The 19,352-nt window shown below is 35.6% G+C and overlaps 1 protein-coding gene across 1 annotated transcript in view; it reads right to left on the bottom strand.

Annotated features, from left to right (window-relative positions):
• Positions 1–16,710, bottom strand: part of LOC120862866 (triadin-like) — a 140,737-nt gene extending 124,027 nt beyond the window's left edge. The window contains exon 1 of the mRNA XM_040239008.1: positions 16,145–16,710. Coding sequence (XP_040094942.1) covers positions 16,145–16,166 — 22 coding nt within the window. The 5' untranslated portion in view covers positions 16,167–16,710. The remainder of the gene's footprint in view (positions 1–16,144) is intronic.
• Positions 16,711–19,352: the final 2,642 nt, after the last annotated feature.

The following is a 19,352-nucleotide window of genomic DNA, read 5'->3' as shown; positions in this document are numbered from 1 at the left end:
AGAGCAAAGTATTATTGAAGATCTTAAACATGGGAATTTGCTTAAATTCCCTGGCCCACAACCAGGACATCTTTTAAGCACTATAACCAAAATTTAAAAAGTGTTCACACCCATTTGCAAAATCTCCAAATAGGGTGATAATTGAGAATTTATTCAGAGTATATTAAGAGGAGGAATTTCTTCTGTTCCTTTGCATTCTTCTTCTTCTTTTTTTCCATAAGCATACCTCCAGTGACTAGAACATGTTTTAATAGTTAACATTTCTTTAATATTTTTGAAAAAAAGGAATGAATGTGTGGATAAATGAATAATAAACCTGAGGTTAACAATTGTACAATTGTTGAATATCATGTTAAACCTGGAAAAAACAACTATACACTGAATGTGTTATCCTTATTCCATAGATAAATATAGTATGGATTTAATTTTGTAGTCATGTATTAGAGATGCATTAGAGCTCAGATTACATAGAAGATTATACAGTATATCTGTTATCTGTTGCTGCATAACAAAATATCCCAAGTGGCCTAAAACAACTATAATTATTTACTTTGCTCTGAAATCTGCAAAATCAGTAGGTATGGCATGCCTCTGTTCTACAAGTATTCAGATGAGGTTGGCTCATCTTGACACTGGAGGATCCATTTTGAAGATACCATGCTTACATGGCTGGAAAAATTAGTGCTGGCTGTTGTCTGGAAGCTCAGCTGGGTTTATTGGCCAAAGGCCTTGTTCCTCTCTTGTTCCTTGTGCCTCACCCTGGAGTGCTTGAATTTTTTTATAGCATGACTTCAAAAGTAAATATCCCAAGAAAGCAAGATGGACCTGCCTGGCACTTTTAGGATCTATCCTTGGAAATCATATAGCATCACTTTCCTTATATTTTACTTGCTGAGGCTGTCACACAGGTTTGTTTAGGTTCAAGAGGAGGGAAAGTAGACCTAACTTTTCAGTGGAAGAAGAATCAAGATATCAAGCTTTCATTATTAAAAAAAAAACATATATGTGGTGGAATACCACACAAATTGTTCCTGCCACTTGTGAAAAATAAAATGGAACAAATATAGGGTTCCAAGTATGAAATGATGGGAGCTTAAATTAAAGTAAGAAAAATGGAAATAAAGAGGAAAAGATGGAATAAAGAAATGAAGAATGCAAAGGTTATAGACTGAGCATATGGGGCGGGGGGCGGGGGGAACAAGCAAAATTCTGTATGGTCAGAGGAAAAGTTGATTGACAAAAAGTAAGTTTCAGCAGGCATATATTGGACTATTGGGCTCCATATACCTTCACTGTTTTCCAGACAAGTAGCTCTAACTTTCTTTGATTTTCTTCCCCCATGTCTATTATTTAGATTTCACAATCAATGAGAAGCATCTTATTATTGCACATAAGGCTTCCCCAGTGGCTCAGAGGTGAAGAATCTGCCTGCAATGCAGGAGGAGCCGGAGATGCTGGTTCCATCCCGAGATCAGGAAGATCCCTTGGAGGAGGAGATGGCAACCCGCTCCAGTATTCTTGCTGGAAAATACAAATGGACAAAGAAGCCTGATGGGCTACAGTCCACAGGGTCACAAAGAGCCAGACACGACTGAGTGACAACACACACTGCACAGAAAGGGCTTCCCAAGAGACCCAAGGGTAAAGACTCCGCCTGCCAATGTGGGAGACGAAGGAGATGCGGGTTTGACCCCTGGGTCAGGAAGATCCAGGAATACTGGACTCAGTATTCTTGCCTGGAAAATTCCATGGACAGAGGAGCCTGGTGGGCTACAGTCCATGGAGTCTCAAAGAGTGGACACAACTGAGCTCACACACATTGCACATAAACACAAATTTATCATAAGAATCCTTAGCTATAGAGTATTAATTTTAAGCCTATACACTATATGCATGATTTATGATTTATATATTTATTTCTAACATAACTGGAAATAGGAACTTGCTTAAAAGTCTATATTTAATTAACTAGGAAGGTAGTTCTCAAGCTTTAGCATGTGTCAGAATCATCAGAAAGGATTATTAGAACACAGATTGCGATTCTCTACTTTCAAAGTTAATGATTCAGAAAATATGGGGTATATACCTATTATCAACTTAATTAGAAAGGTAGATCTTTCTAATGAATTCTTTGATGATACTGATGCCTCTGGCTGCTGGTCTGGTGACCACACTTTGAAAGACACTGATTTAGGATACTGCAACTTATTTGGAATTTTTCTAGTTATATCCACAAAGCTTATATGTGTTCTTACATTTTGATTCAAAATAAACTGAAATTAAAAACTGAGTTGAAAAACAAAAAAGAATTGTCCATCATACTCATGACTTTCATAATTTTTCACAAATAGAAAATTTTCACATTCATTTTTAGAGGTAGTAAAATGTTAGTTTTCTAATAGTCATGTAGAGATGTGAAAGCTGGACCAAAAAGAAGGCTGAGCTCTGAAGAATTGATGCTTTCGAACTGTGGTACTGGAGAAGACTCTTGAGAGTCCCTTGGACTGCAAGGAGATCCAACCAGTCCATTCTAAAAGAGACCAGTCCTGGGTGTTCATTGGAAGGACTGAAGCTGAAACTCCAATACTTTGGCCATCTGATGTGAAGAGCTGGCTCATTGGAAAAGATCCTGATGCTGGGAAAGACTGAGGGAAGAAGGAGAAGGGAGTGACAGAGGATGAGATGGTTGGATGGCATCACCAACTCAATGGACATTAGTTTGAGCAAACTTCAGAAGATAGTGAAGGACAGAAAAGCCTGCCATGCTGTAGTCCACGGGGTCATAAAGAGTTGGACATGACTGAGTGGCTGAACAACAACAAAATATTAATTATGAGGGTATAAAATGAGGGTGTCTCTTAATTCTTTTCTCACTCACTGAGGCAGAGTTTGACTTTCTACATCAGTGAAATTTACTTCCATGGAATAGGATCATTTTTTAGGGTTTCAGTTACAAAATGAACATGAAATGGATAAAATTAAATTTCTGAAGCGCATTTCTGTTAAAGACAGGAGGTCCTGATCTAAAAGCAGGGAAAGCAGACTAGAAACTTAAGTTACACCTGAATGTGAACAATAGCAAAATCTGAATAAATGCCATTGAAGACTGACTAAAGCTTGTGTCCACTGAACAGAAATGTAGTAGGTATCCTAGAAAAAAAGGAGCCTGACCACCAAGAATTTGGTCACACTCAGCAGTACCAGAGAGATCAACATGTAGAACTTGGTGAGGGTGAGTGGAAATCAGACAGATGTTTTCTACATCAGCATAAAAGAAAACGAACTCTTTTTTGCTTTTACTAGCCCAGCTCCAAGCACAGTGATTGGCAATAAGGAGGCATGATATTTAATAAATATTTATTAAATAATCTATTTTTATGTCAGGTCTAAATGTTAGTTCTTGAGTTGTTGCTTATATAGTCTCAGAAACATTGGGGATTTTTCTTTTTTTAAATTTTATTGAAGAATAGCTGAATTACAATGTTGTGTTAATTACTACTGTGCAACAAAGTGACCCAGTTATACAAACATTCTTTTTCATATTCTTTTCCTTTATGACTTATCACAGCAGATTAAATAGTTTCTTATGCTAAACAGTGGGATCTTGATGTTTATCCATTCTACACATATCAGTCTGCATCTGCTAATCCCAGACTCCTAATTCTCAACTCTCTCCCAGCTCTGCCCTCCTTGGCACCCACCAGTCTAGTCTCTATGCACATGATTCTGTTTCTATTTCATAGATAGATTCATTTGGGTCATCTTTTTGATTCTACATATAAGAGATAGGATATTTATCTTTCTCTTTCTGATTTTCTTTACTGAGTATGATCATTTGCAGTGGCATCCATGGTGCTGCAAATGGCATTATTTCATTATTTTTCATGGCTGAGTATTCCACTGTATATGTATACCACATCTTTGGGAGATTACTTCTTTATATCTGAGAAGTCCTTATATTCTACTTATTCTCTCCCTGCTCTTCCATATACCCATCTTAGGCTAGGTTTATTTCTTCTGAAAAACAAGCTGGCACACTTCTAGTAGATGTCCATTGAGGTCATCTTTCTCCATGTTTTTTCAAACAGCTAATAATTGAATTTAATAAGCTAAATGATAATCTACACAGTATTCAATTTGACTGAACAAGGTGTCTCCATCATGCCTAATACACCTTTTTATCACATAGTATAATGCCATGGAATGATATGCATTGAGAGTAAACCCATAGAATAATAAAACTAAAAAAAGATAAATGATTGCAGCAATATTGCACATAATGGCCCTCAATTTTTAAAAAGTCCACAAGATAAGCAAATTATAACATTCATACAGTGAAATACTGGGCAGCAAGAAGAATAACATAAAGTACAGCTACATACAGGTTTCCCAGGTAGCACTAGTGGTAAAGAACCCGCCTGCCAATGCAGGGAACGTCAAGAAATATGGGTTTGATCCCTGGGTCAGGAAGATTCCCCAAGAGGAGGGCATGGCAACCCACTCCAATATTCTTGCCTGAAGAATCGCCATGGACAGAGGAGCCTGTTGGGCTACCGTCCACAGGGTCACAAAGATTAGAACACAACTGAAGTGACTTAGCATACACACACACAGCTACATACAACAAAACAGAAGAGTAATAAAAACAGTGCTGAACTAACGCAGCAGGAAATGGGATAATATATGCTGTGTGGTTTCATTTATGCAAAGAACAAACATGGCAGAATTAAACTATATGATGTTGAAAGATGTAGCAAGAACCATTGAGTCAGAATAGTTGTTCCTTATGGGGGAAGAGATGGAGAATAGAAGTCATGACTGGGAAGCAAAGTCAGTGAGAATCACGTCTATTCTTGGGCAGAGGGGAATATGTTTCAGAGGTCATGGAAGTGTTGTTTTTTGATTTGGATGTATGTTTTGTGGATCAACTCCACTAATGTTTAGTAAATGTTATGCAAATATATACATGATGTATGCAGCTTTCTGTGTCTATATTTTTAAAAAGTATTTTAAAGAAAAAATTTAAAACTTTTAAAAATCTGTAATATTTCATGTTATTTCTTTTAACACTGAAATGATGACATGGCTGGTCTTCTGAAAATCAACTGGACAGTATCATTCAAAAACTGCCACAGCTATCTAATTATCAGGTCACCTGTAGGTACTGTTCTTGTGCATTTTGGCTTCTAGATAAGTCTTACATAACAACACAATTTTAAGTGAGTCTCTACATGATTAGAAAATACACTTGACCTTTTGGTAGTGTAGCAAATGATTAAAAAAAAAAAAAACACTGGAAAACCCTAAGTCGACTCAGAATTTAATATGCCATAATGTAGGGTGACTATTAGGTAAAAAAAATTTAATCCATCCTCAAGTTTATAATTTAACTTGTAAAACTATATGAGGCAATTTTGCAAAGTACTGACTTTCAGTTTACCCATCAGGGCTGCTTCCACCTGTGCCTTTCCTCAAATTATGCTGTCACTTCTCAGTTCATTAGCTCAAGGACACAGAAAACAAGCCATCACCTTTCACTGATTTTTCCCCAGGGGGAATTGTGTCATTGCATTTAGCTTGTGAGTCTCTTTGACCCTTAAAATTATCATGTTTTAAGGAATTAACACTTCCTAAAAATTATCGTGCTTTTTTCCTACTATAGAATTAAAAAAGAGCAAATCAAGACAACCATAGATTTTTTTCAGTAAGAATTTCATTCTACCCCAATTCAGCCCAGTTCAGTTCAGTTGCTCAGTTGTGTTCGACTCTTTGCAACCACACAGACAGCAGCACTCCAGGCTTCCCTGTTCATCACCAACTCCTGGAGCTTGCTCAAACTCATGTCCATTGAGCCAGTGACGTCATCCAACCATCTCAACCTCTGTTGTCCCCTTCTCCTCCTGCATTCAATCTTTCCCAGCATCAGGGTCTTTTCCAAATAACTTTCTAATCATTGAACCAGATGGCTATCTTTAATATAATAACTCTTAGTTGGTAACTGACTAAAGACTATTAACAAAACCTTCCTATCAATCCAAATCCTCTATATTGACCTAAAGAATCCTCTGTATAAAACTGGAAGATAATTAAGCCAGGGATTTCTCATAATTGAGTGCTATGATGCTAGCTCCTTCACAATTATTTGGACCTTTGCTCACTTCTGTCTTAGATTCTTGGTTGTCAAGTGGATTGTGGTTTAGCACCACTATTGGAAAATGTGTGGGATTCTACGTGCAGTCAAAATCATAGTAAGGACAAATATGCTAATTGCCCTGCAATGTCTGGGAAAGACTTTTCTGCCCCAAATGTCAGTAGAGTACATCTTCTCCAGCTTTGATTCCCCAACTTGGAACACGAAGACAAGATATTAACTTAAAGAAAATATACTGAATAATTGTTTGTTAAATAAATTAACTTGAAACTTTTAGCATCAAGGGATGTTGGTGAAAAACTTAGTTATTTGCTTTTCTTTTATGTTGCTATCCATTTATTAGAAAGATATTTCAAGTTTTAAGTTAAATTCTACTCCTTTGGAACAGTCCCTGGTCAACCAAGTCCATCTATTCCCTTGCTTCTCAGTTTTCCCTGATAATCATCTCTCATAACCCTAATTTCTTTATTTGTTATATATTAATTTATTCTCTAGTTCTTTCATATATGTAAACTTTGCCTTAAATTTGAGTGACCAAAAAAAAACAAAAAATCTATCTCACAATTTTTTTTTTATTTATAATTTTATCTGTACTTTTACTTTAGGTACCTTAGAATTTCTAAACTTGTATCATATGGTTATCTATACAACTATCTCATCTTTTCTTGAATGCTAGATTAATGTATATTTCACATTTCATCCTCAAGCTGAATAAAGTTACTAGAAAAAGCAAATACTCAAAATATAAACAAGTAAGTACTTTCTACATAAATGAATATCTTTGGGATGTCAGAAATTTTGCCCCTCTGCATCCACAGGTGAATTACAGAGTGATGGAACAAAGATAAAATGTTCTGTTCCAAAACACCTGGGTACTGCCAGCCTGTGTCACTCAAAGATAGGGACCTGTTCTAGAGTCATTCTAAGCAAGACTTACAAGACATTTCAAATCTAGAGAATCTGAACAGAAACTCAATAGTTAAATCTATCTACTTACTTCAAGAGGTAACTGGCAACTTTCAAAACTATTTTTTTTTTGGTAATATAACTCTTCCAATTGCTATGAACAAAGTCTCCAGAGGGTTCTGTTAACTTATTGCTTTAATCTAGTCATAGCTAGATTAAAGACTCCTGTTTAATACATATTCTGAACCTTAGACTAAGGATCATGTCCCTTTATCTTTTTCTTGAAAAAGGCCTTTCCCTAGCACCTTTAAAACCTTCTTGCTTTGCTTCACTGTTTAACTCATTGCCTTCATAGGACACCTTGAGAAGACCACTGGCATATAACACTAGTTCTCACAGTACTTAGCACAACACTGACCATATAATTAATTTTTATAGCTTATTTTTCACTATTAATCTGAAGAAACTTATTCAGTGAGTACCTGTTTGACAATTAGTATTATCTCATTATTTCTTCATAAATTGGAAATAGTGCTCCATAAATACTCAAAGTAGAGTACTTTAGGATCAAAAGCAGCAGTGGAGATATGGCGTAAGAACACTTGAATAGGAGGGAAAAACCAGGGATCAAAACAGTTTAAAATAAATCAGGCACATGAGACATCCAACCTTTTCAATATTACAGCAATAGGGTATCTTAACAAAAATACAGAGTTTTTACCAAATTTCTAAGCCAGGTACCTCTGTACCTTGGTTATCCTAGGGTTTCTTCAAACAGACCACTAATTGTCACCTACCACCCATTTCTTTTTTCTTCATCTCTACATTGATCAAACTCACTCCTGATCCCCTTACCCCTTGGCCAGTCACAAAGGGGCCACCTTCACAACAACAGTGCATACAATGCAACCGGTCGGTCAAGAACAGAACACTCATTCTGAAGTTATTTTCAGCAAATTTCGATCTGTGCTCACTGATCATAAGATACATGAACAATAGCATGACTTGGTTCAACCAAACTGCACACTCATCATTCATAAATTCCAACTGAAGTCATATGTTTTAAAATTTGTCCAAACTAGTTTTTCTCTTTCCTGCTTGTTCTTAAATCTACTACGTTAGAGCCAGGGACCTTATGTTATTCTTCTTCACATCCCCATTGTCTGGCATTCAGCCTGATGTGTAATATTTGCTAAAACATCAGCTACAACTGAACTTTTGACTTGACCTGCTGCTTTATAAATACACTTGTAGGTTGATAATTAATACCATAGATTGTAAATTTTTACTATATTTTTAATGAATGTATTTTGTTTTTCTCTAAATGCAACACTTAATACTTCTGTAGATTTAAATTCACAAGCTTGAAGTTTTACCATCTTAATGGTAACTTATAGATTTTATAGTACACTGCTTTTCCCCAGGCAATTATACTAAGTTAAATAAGAATAACCACAGAAAAAAATAATACTCTAGCATTGAATGTCAAAGAGTATCATACAATATCTGCCATTTTTGTCTTGACATTGTATCAAATGTCTCCCACAAACAGAAAATTCTTTTAATCACATGATGATTTTATTTTAAAAAGCAAAAATAAATTTTCCAGGGAAATCTAGCTAAAAATGTATTTTGAAAGTTATATAAATAAGTGGAAGCTGATTCTTTCCCATCCACAAGCTCACCAATGCCCTTGAACAAAGTTTTAAATATTAAGAGCTCTTTCCTTGTTTGGTTTTTCTCAACATTTCAGGAACCTGTGTCACGGAGAGGAGAATGATATAATAAATAAGTAGCAAGGATAAAACTGGTCTATCACAGTGAATCTACCATAGTTGAGTTCTAGCCTCATGCCATCCAAAACAAAAGTTTCCCCTTTAGGTTACAAGACTGTACCTTTAACTTGTTTAAGGAAAAACTATGTGCCCCAGCCCCTGCAATAGAAACTAAGTTAGAAAATATCTGAATGATATATATTTAAATGCAATATTTAAATACTTTGTAAGTGAGACAGACTCTGAGGTTTATGAGGAAACAGTTCATTTACATACCAAAGGATCTCTCAAAATCGTAAATTCCTTGCGCCTTTGACAGCTTGACTTGGGGCATGGAGATGTGGAGATGTTTGATGTTTAGAGAGCATAACTTGTACAGAGAGAAGCAGGACTTCATTCATTACACATTTGCCAAGGATATTCTTTTTAGCTCCCTTTGAAGATGGAAAATACTATCTTTTTGGACCAGGAAGTTCATCTATCTCTGCATAACCCTCACTTTGGGCAATGTAACGTGTTTATGTGACTTTCAAATAAGCACTTCCTATCAGACATTATGCATGGTACTCACATTATCAAGAGAATATGGGAAATAGGGAGAGCGAAAAACTTTGACAGATCTTCTTAGAACTTTAAGTTGAACAGAACCCAAACTTCATAAACTTAGAATTATTGTATAATGTTAATGCATAGTTACCAGATGAAGCTTTCCCCCTAATTTGCTCTTTTTAAATGTGTTACTTTAAATAATATGCATTTTTAAAAATATATTAAGCATGTCCCCAAAGGGTATTTTTTTTTAATCCGAAGGAAGAAAAGAAAATAATAAAACTTTAAACTCTACAACTATAAAACTAAAAGCTTGGCTGGAATATCTAAACCATCTATGCATTCTCTTTCATATTGATATATTCAACCCAAAGGTCAATGTAGATGATTTTAAAATTGCTTAGTCGCACTGCTTTAAGTTTCTTTCATATTAAATATTGTTAACTGATTAAAAATTAATGTAAACAGCATTGAAGACTTTAACTCTCAAAAGGTTCCTAAGCTTTTAGAATAATAGCTACAACAGCCTCAATTCACTTTTGCATTGTAAAAGTAGCATGATTTTTAAATTATAGTCACAATGATGAGCAAAAATAAATAGGAAAAATTAAGAAGCATTTAAGCTGACAAAGAGTACTGTGTGTGCTTGGGGGCAGGGGAGAAGAGTCAGTTTCATAAATAATAACACAAGCCACAAACAAAAGCTTCTTAATGAAACCCAACTAGGGCTAACACTATAAAGATGTATTTTCTGTCTACTTTCACTACCAATTTTGCAGATTCTTGTATCACGGATGGTTTGAACAACTAAAAAAAGTATAATTCTCCAATGAGCACAATCTTGTAAAAAGTTGGAAAATTTCCTCTGGTCATATTAGTCACTACTAACCAAGGTTAACTAACCAGGTACAGCCCCTCCCCAATCCTCCCAGACCACCTAAGGTTAAGTAGTGGACGAGGGCTTAAACAGGATTTCTGACTTAAAACTCCACACATTTCCTACTCTATCACACTGCCTTTAATGTTTTAATGATGCCCTCCCTCAGCTCTGTACTGCTTTTCTCTCTGATTTTTCAGTGAACTGTTAATATATAGGCCACTGTTTTTCACACTCTGCTTTTCTTCTCTTTTCTAAATTCAATTTGGACACTAGGTAGAGATATTTCATCAGACTGATGAGGTCTTTGTGATATCTGCCTTTCAGAATTTCTGTAATATCTAAAGGACGTAGTCACACAAGACTTTGACATTCCCTGACAATAAATATGATGTTCCTGACCATCGCATTTTTAGGACTATTTTTTCATGCATCATATTGATCCTGGTTTTTAATCTCTTCTCAGGTTTTCACATGGACCATCTCAAAGATGATCTGTTGTTAACTAAAGCCTCTCATTAATGTCACTAATAATACCAAGATATGTTATGAAACTAAGCAAAAGATTTCCATATTATAATAAACATTTCTGAAAATCATTATTTACTGGTATGTTGTTATAAATATAAAGGAGATCTCTGGACACTTCTCTCTAATATGAGCAGTTTTGGTTTCCATTTCAGTACCTACAGGTTGTTCAATTAGAGAGTGATTTGCACTTATGAATAAATTTGGTGGCCAAGAGAGTCACTGACCTTATATTTACTACAAACATTTGTTTTCTTAAATTTATTTACTAAAAATATTAGCTCTGCTCTTTTGTTTCTAACTCTTTATTATAGAGAAGCTTGAATATTTACAAAAGTAGACAGAATATTATAACGAAACCCTGTGTACCCTTCATCAGTCTTAATTCATGGCCAATCCCTACCGTACTAACAACTCATCTATTTTCTTCTCTGGCATTTTATGTAGAAACAAATTTGAAATATTATGTCATCTCATCCATATTTGAGTACGTGTATATTGTAGGGAGTCAATCATGACTTGGTGACTGAATAACAACAACAATCTCCAAATATTACGTAGTTTGAAAACATAACCACGATATTATTATCCCACCATAAAGGTGATGATTTATTAGTATCATCTAAAATCCAGCATCTATCAAATCTCCAATTATTTCATAGATTTTTTTAAGTTTGTTTGAATCATGATCTAACAATTCTACACATTGTGGTGCGTCACTCCGTTTTTACATTTTTTCCAATCTGTAGGCTTCCTTGGTATCTCTTTATGTTCCTAGTAACTTACTTGAAGCTTATTTGTGGTGTAGAGGTTACCACAGCCTGGGTTGTGCTGACTGCATAATACGATGCTATTTGTAACATATTCCTTATTCTATTTCTTGAAAATTCAAGGTTGCATTATTTTTCTTTCCCTGGTTTTCTTTTCTATTTTTCTTTTGCTTTTTTTTCCTGTTTTTAGTAGGAAGAGTCAGTTCTAGATATTGTTTTAATGGTTGGTTATGTTTTGCCTTATATTTCACCAACAATTTCCCTTTTTGTGGCTTCCAGACTTTTTTATCCATGGGTCTTTGTAGTGCCCTCTAGTGCTACAAAATGAAAAAAAAAAAAAATCTAAGCTTCAATTAAAGGATCTGACTGAGAACAGTTCTTTTTATTTCACTGTACCTCTTACCATCACGGTCCTCCTCTTCTGCATGTACTGGCTTGTCAATGACAATTTTAAAATGTGTTCCTGGAGCTAAAAATGATATTCTGTAGGTGGCGCATTGCTTTTCTTGATCAGGAGAACATAACCCAGAACAGATTAAGCTTTGAACCTAGTGCTTCCTCTTCCTCCTTTCCCACACCCAAGTCATCCCCCTTAGGTCTCCGTTCCCACCCAGGAGTCATCTCCACTCCTGGGTTTGGCGAGATAAACACAGACATGATGTAGGTTGCATCTTCTCTTAATTCCACCATCTGTTACTCTGGATAATATAACTTGTGTGTGTAGTTGTTAAACATTCTGGCTGTGAATTTTTACTTTTTTTTTTCTTAAGCTTATCAATGGCTACTCGTGTTAAATCAGTGCAGCACATAAAATAAACGTCCATTTTTGCTCTAAATTTGGATCATCAAATCCTCTCAAATGTTTGTTACAGAGCAGTAAAATGTGGTTTGACTAATAGTAAGGGGAGAATTCCATACATAGTACAAAAACCCTTCTGAACCCTGAAGTTGTATAAAGTTCAGAAGTCGAGAGTCTGACAAAAACTTGAAAAAAAGAGAATTTCCTGTAACTAACTCTTCTAGCAAATGCGAATTTAATTGTATATAGGATGTCTACCAAGTTCTACCAATTGGGTGTCTACCAATTCTGTGCAAGAATCTATTGCACAGAATTTATATTTTCTTATATTCTGAGGGTACTTGGACCCGGATATTCAATTATATGAATATAAAACATAATTTGATGTGCATTAGCTAACTGGCAAATTGAAAACATTACATACTTTACTTTTTAAAAAGTCTTCATCATTTCAACAAAGTCATTAAGAATTAACTAAATTTTACTTTGTTATCAAAACTACTCAAAAATTCTTTTCACCATTTGAGTGATACATACTGTCATACAGATGCTGAAATTACTAGTGGAAAGTTCACATGAACCTCAGAAGGCAGAGCTAACTTTGGCACTTGCCTAGGAATAACTGGGCCTCTGGAAAGAAGGTACAAGGCTATTTATAATTCTAAATCTTAGTGCTGTTTGGAGTCTGGAGCTATACCTAATCTAACCAATGTAGCAGGACTCAAACCAGAACAGGGGTCTAATACAGGTCCCTCTTAACCTCTGAATTAACATCAGGCTAAGTATTAGTCTCACATAACAAAAGAAAGTATTCAACATGATTCTGGAATCAGACATCTGGGTTTGAGTCCTAGCTACACTGTATATAGCTGTGTGAATTTAGGCAAATTTCTAACCTCTCTAAATCTCAGCTTCCTATTCTATAAATAGCAATGATAAAACTATCTATCTCATTTTGCTGTCCTGAGGTTTAAATGGTCATTATTACAAGCTTAACGTCTGACAAATAATGTCTTTTGGATAAGTGAGTTGTTATTATCATTATCATTATTTGTATTAATTTATCGTAGCTAGAATCAAATATATTGTTTCCCTAATGTCCTTTGAGGTTCAAATTTGTTCTAATTTTAGTTCTAATCTATTGCTCTGTGCCTGAAACACAATTCCATATCTAAAATTACTTCCTTTCTTCTGTCAGATGAAATAATCCCGTTTAGGACATGCAGTGATGACCTATGTGAGGAACTCTAAGGGATACAGATAAGTCATGCATTACAGCTGAGTAAGTACCACAAAAAACATGAACACTATTCTCAGACCGCCCCCAATTACCAACGACCACAAGAGACTCGTATACTATCCGTGACCTTCAGTTCTACAAAAACTGAGGTGAGGACAGTGGCCTTAAGCTTTCTAAGGAGCTAATCCAGCTCTGTCTTAAGCGCTACAAGGTGTTTGTTTACTTTGTGGTCAGCGGGTGGGAATAATAATCAGTAGATGTCTAATCAGTAGATGTCTACTAATGCAGTGCTTACATCTCAATAATGCGTCCAAAGTGGCGGCAAAAGAACTATAACAGATGAGCGGAAAGACTATTTCAGGTTGACGGAAGAACCTGTACCAAGGCCCTGGCACAAAAGCACACCTTTTATAAAAGACCGAAGGAAGGCTATTGTAGCTGGGGCACAAAAAGTGAGAATCACGAGGACAAAATAAAAGGAGTGTAGTAGAGCAGCAGGCAAGACGCTTTGGATGGCCACAGAGGATGACTGTGCTACTTACCTTAAAAGGTAAGCTCATCTGAGTTGTCAGTCTAATTCTCATTTGAGAAATATGATTAATAATGCATTCCAGAAAAGGAAAAAAGTACATAACTAATCTGTGAAGTTCAAAATGACAAAGATCCTATGAACGGTTAAAGCTGGAGTACAGGAAATGCCCACCATCTAGGACCTAGATGGTATTTTTATATTTTTAATTCGTTATTAATTCAATGATGTTTTACAGGTGACAAGAGGTCTTCTAAGAATCCCTTAAATTCTCCCAGGGGAGAAGACAGAAACATAAGTTCTATTTTATAATCAGGAATTTTCCTATAAAAATGTTTATTAATCAAGAGCAAAACGCCTACAGAGCATAATTCACAGGCCAGCAAAAAATGTTTCAGCCAAGTGACCCTGAATCTGTTGGCTGTTCACAACCCATACAGAGGAAAAGAAACATATTCACAGGTATTTAACAACTTGTGCAAGGCTAAGTGAGACATTTCTATAGATGGATGTCTTGAAGACAATCTAAAGGTCACATGATGCAGAATATAAGGAATACAAAAAAATGCTATTTATATTGAGCTAGCAAATTCTGAACTAAAATTGGTAAAGAGTAAATTTTATATCTTTGTAGAGAAATGAAAAAACACAAACTAGATTTAAGGGAGCTGACTTCTAATCTTGGCAATGCTGTGGTTTTCAGCAAGTCTCCAAACATTTGAGTGACAGTTTCTCTGTCTGAAAAATGGAGATAATAATGCCAATTTAATTGAATTGTGTGAGGTATAAATAAGTACATAAAGTCAGGAGCAAAATGCCTGATACATAGAAATCTCTCAGGAATTATTTCTATTAATTTGGAGTGCTAGACTAAATTTGTTAGTGGAAGGTGAAAGTAAGACAATTCTCCTTATGAATATTGACTGGAAGTCTTAAACTCTGTAATCACTCTGTGCCCATACTAATGTCTGCCCAAAGATCCAAAACCACACATTCTCTTTTTCAGTTGTGATTGAAAACAAACCAGCTCAGCATTAGCCTTGGAAGCTGTGAAGAGCACCACCTGTCTTATTTGCTTACAGCTGTCAGAAGCAAATTTTTACCCCAACTAGAACTGGATTGTGTCTGTATTCATAATGCTTTAGGTTATTTTAAAGAATCTTTTATATATTTATAATATATGTATTATATATATACATGTATATATATATTTTGCATACATTCTATTTGAGTGAAATGATTGCTATCATGGTTGAATAATAAAGAGGTTTTAAGTTGTGACATATACCTTTTCAGAATAAGCATTAAAACAGAAAATATTGACTTTCATATAGAATTTAGCACATGGAGGTAAAAGACATGAGTGTATGAAAAGAATCAGAAGCAAAAGCTTAATTACTTTATTTTTAAAATCATACTGATCTACAGTGATTTTGTGCAATTCCAAACCTTTTCTCTGAATACCCACACACATATACACATTTTTTAGGTATATAAATCTTATATGTGTGTGTGTGCATATTTATATACTTGAGTTAGAAAGGATAAACAAATTTAAGATCTCCAAGTTGACATATCATAAAGAAAAATGGTCAAAATCAATTTTCTAAGTTTAAACACTAAGTGCAACATTTTAATTCATTGTGGTCTCTAGCCCTGCACCCAAACCTTGTTATTTTTGCTAGGTAAGATATTGGCCCTAACATTATATGACCATAGCTATTTATAGAGATGTGAGTGATAACTGTTAACTAGTGGGAACTTTGGCATCACAAAGAACAGTTTCCACATGCAAAACTTCAGAGAAACCTCTTTTTACTCCCCAACACAAAGCCCTGCTAGTTTGGGAGACTTCTCAGATCCCAAACCCACTTCTCTGATCCCATATAGAATCACTGATCAAGATAACTCTCAAAAAGCAACATTCTGAGAGGACACATTGACCATCAATGGGACTGTCAATTTCTACCTTTTTTTTTTTTACCCCCTAGTCGATACTATTGGAAAATGCTAGCAATACCTTCAGCCGTGATCTCAGTCATGGTGGTTGGAGAAAGAAAAAGGCAGGCAAGAATTCCGGTCAAGTGGCACTTTGCAGAATACTTTAGGACTGGAGAACTCTGATAGGGGGCTCTGTGTGAAAGCGTGAGGTCTCTTCCTTTTCCTGGCTGTTCCTGCTGCTCTTTTGTTGTCCTGTTGAACTTTGTCTCTTCTCTGCAGAGTTCTCCCCCTGGAAACAACCTGAGCCCTTTCCAGGCAGCCCTTGTGGCTCAGGCAGAAGTATCAGCTTCGAATAAAAATAGCTTCATCTCCCTAGGACTCTTCAGCACTTTTTTTTTTTTTTTGGCACTCTAGAGGAACACACACACACACACCAGTTCACTAGTCCCAAACAGAGACAGGCCAAAAAAAAAAAATAAAATAAAGGCAAAGGAACCAAAAGTACTGCCTAAGCCCCCGCAGTTTCCCTAAGATAATTACGGATTGGGGGATCTATGTCAGAAAACATAAAATAAAGAGTTGGAAGTAATCTTATCCGTAATAGCTCAGATTTATTCTTAGTGCCCTTAATGCTCAGAACATTCCTCATCCCCTTATTTGGTGTGGGGAGGGTCCCGTAATGTCTACCAGGAGCAAAGGGGAGGGTAGTCTTGTCATTTTCTCCAAGTTGTTTCCCTATTGGTCTAAATCCACTTAGCAAAAGCAGTTATTTATATAGGGCTACACTTGAAGTTGCAACCATTAAATCCTGAAGGTTTCTTGTAGGAGATTAAGATTTTCCAAACACTGGCCAATAAGAAATATGTAATGAAAAGTTGTATTGACACTTGAGAACTGCTGAATTACTAGATTTTTCATTCTTTTCAATACTTTCATGAAAACAAAATATCTGAATTTATCTATGCAATAAAAGAAAGGCAAGGTGGTATAAAGTTTAGAAGTCCACAGCTCATATTTTAATAAAAGATTTCAAGTTTTCTCTACCTCAACTTCAAAAATAAAATAAAATAAAAAAGATCATAGCAGCCAACAATTAGCCAAATTGGCTGATTAGCATTTCACCTTCCCACTACTAGACAGGTGTTAATGAGCAGAGAAATATTCAATAGTTGGCAGTTAGAAGGAGAAGGAGAATCAAAGGGCATTGATAATCACACACTCTAGCCAATCTGTGAATAATCAGAGGTTGGCTACACTTATCTTTTATTTTATTCTCACATTCAACCTAACAAATGCTTGTGGTTTAAACTTTTAGCCTTAACTTGTTGCCTTTGGTTGCCAGAACCTCTTGAATTTGCATGGTGCTTCAGAGATCAGAAAGCAAAGTCGCACATGTTCTTTAACATCAGAAGAGTGCTACAACAGCTGTATCCTTTGCCTCCAAGTTGGCAGCTCTGTATTTGCTGACTTAATTCCTACAAAAGAAAGTGTTATATACCAGCTGAATAAATAAGGAGTAAGCAATCTTAATTCACAAAAGAGGAAATAATTCCAGATAACACTCATGATTTATACAAAATTCTACACCTAGGGTTAGGCTTGAGGCTTTTGACTTCAAGTCTGATCTGAAGAGGCAAGACTTATGGCTTACAATACCATTTGCAGGTAAAGGGAACCACAACAAATTAGGTCCACCAGTGGATGGAAAGGCTTTGCTGGCGGCTCAGTAATAAAGAACCCACTTGACGGTGCAGGAGACATGGGTTTGATCCCTAGGGTGGGAAGATAACCTGAAGGAGGAAACAGCAACCCACTCCAGTATTCTTGCCTGGGAAATCCCATGGACAGAAGAGCCTGGCGGGCTACAGTTCATGGGGTCACAAAAGAGTCAGACAAGACTTAGCTAGTAAACAACAACAACAACAGAAACAGATGGGAAGATGCGAACTCCTCCCAGTGCTTCTGTAGAACACTGGGTTGGTGTCTATTTTCTACAGCGGGGAGGAGGGAGCCTAAAAGCAGAGCCCTCCTCACTTTGCCCCCAAAGGCATCTCCATTATCACCATGCTGCTTCTAACTTGAAGAAAGCATTGTGCTTTGAATTTCCGTTTGTCAATCACTGTAGTTAACTGATAAAATAGTAATTCCTTATGTAACTCATTAAGAATTTACATTAAAATGTTCAAACAAGACTATCGTGCAAGATCAGTGATTGATGTTACTCTTAAATTCCTTATCACGAATTTCATGTCATACTAGAAACAAAAAGAAGAGTAAAAATACTCTAGCTAAACATGTTTACGGGGTAATAAGTCTTTTTAACTCATTTATTGGAAGAGTTGATGAATTTTCTTAGACATTGAGAACTCAGTATATTTCTCACTTTGAAAAGTTACTAGAACTTTTTCAACTTATTTGAAACCCAATTCATAAAATATGTCTTTGAGTTTCAAATGGAACTCAGAAAAGCTTTCCAAAACAAAGGAACTGACATTCTTCTAAAGGTACACATCTCATTCTTCAGGACATTCAAAAAATAAAATATTACAAACAATACATTTGCTTTTCTTCTTTTTTTTTTTGGTTTTCTCATTTTTAACAAGTATTCGCTTTAACAGGATCTCACCAATTTACTGGGATCTTTCAACATGACCTAAAAGTGATGATTCTCGCTTCTTTCAGTGATAGCTTCTGATGTACTTTCACATTTTTCATTACTGTAGGATCATCACAAATAAGCTTATTTTGGTTTTGCATACAAGGACACTTCTATATATTATTAACTGGTCTGGTCTTAAATAAGTCAATGGCAAACCATGAAAAGTTTTTTCTCCTAGAAAATGCTTCATTTAGTCCAAGCTGTGTCTTCAACCTGATTACACTGATTATTACCCTTTGTGATTTTCACTAGATATTCTCAGTATTCAAGTCAGCAGCCAAAAATATTCATTCTTAGAGCATTTAAAAAAAATCTAGCTGATCAGTCAGCTGTTATCATTAACTAACAATCGGTAAGACATACTCTGTAGTTGACTCTGAGCAAGATGTTTTCATCTATGCTGAATTTTAGAATATAAAAAAGATTCAGAAGGCAAGGAGAGCTTTTTTTTATGACTTTTGGTTTCCACCAAAGAAACAATCAAAAAACAATTTCATTTTTAAAAATTATTTATTTAAAGATCATACTACATTGCCTGTTCAGTGCCTATTTGTGTTTTATAGAGTAGTGAATAGAGATATAAATGGAAGTAAGTAGCTAGTTATCACCAGTCACCTATTTCTTAAGG

Source organism: Oryx dammah, unplaced genomic scaffold, assembly GCF_014754425.2.
Source record: "Oryx dammah isolate SB20612 unplaced genomic scaffold, SCBI_Odam_1.1 HiC_scaffold_4, whole genome shotgun sequence".
NCBI lineage: Eukaryota > Metazoa > Chordata > Mammalia > Artiodactyla > Bovidae > Oryx > Oryx dammah.
Note: the sequence above shows the minus strand (reverse complement) of the source record. Positions and strands in the feature narration are given on the sequence as shown.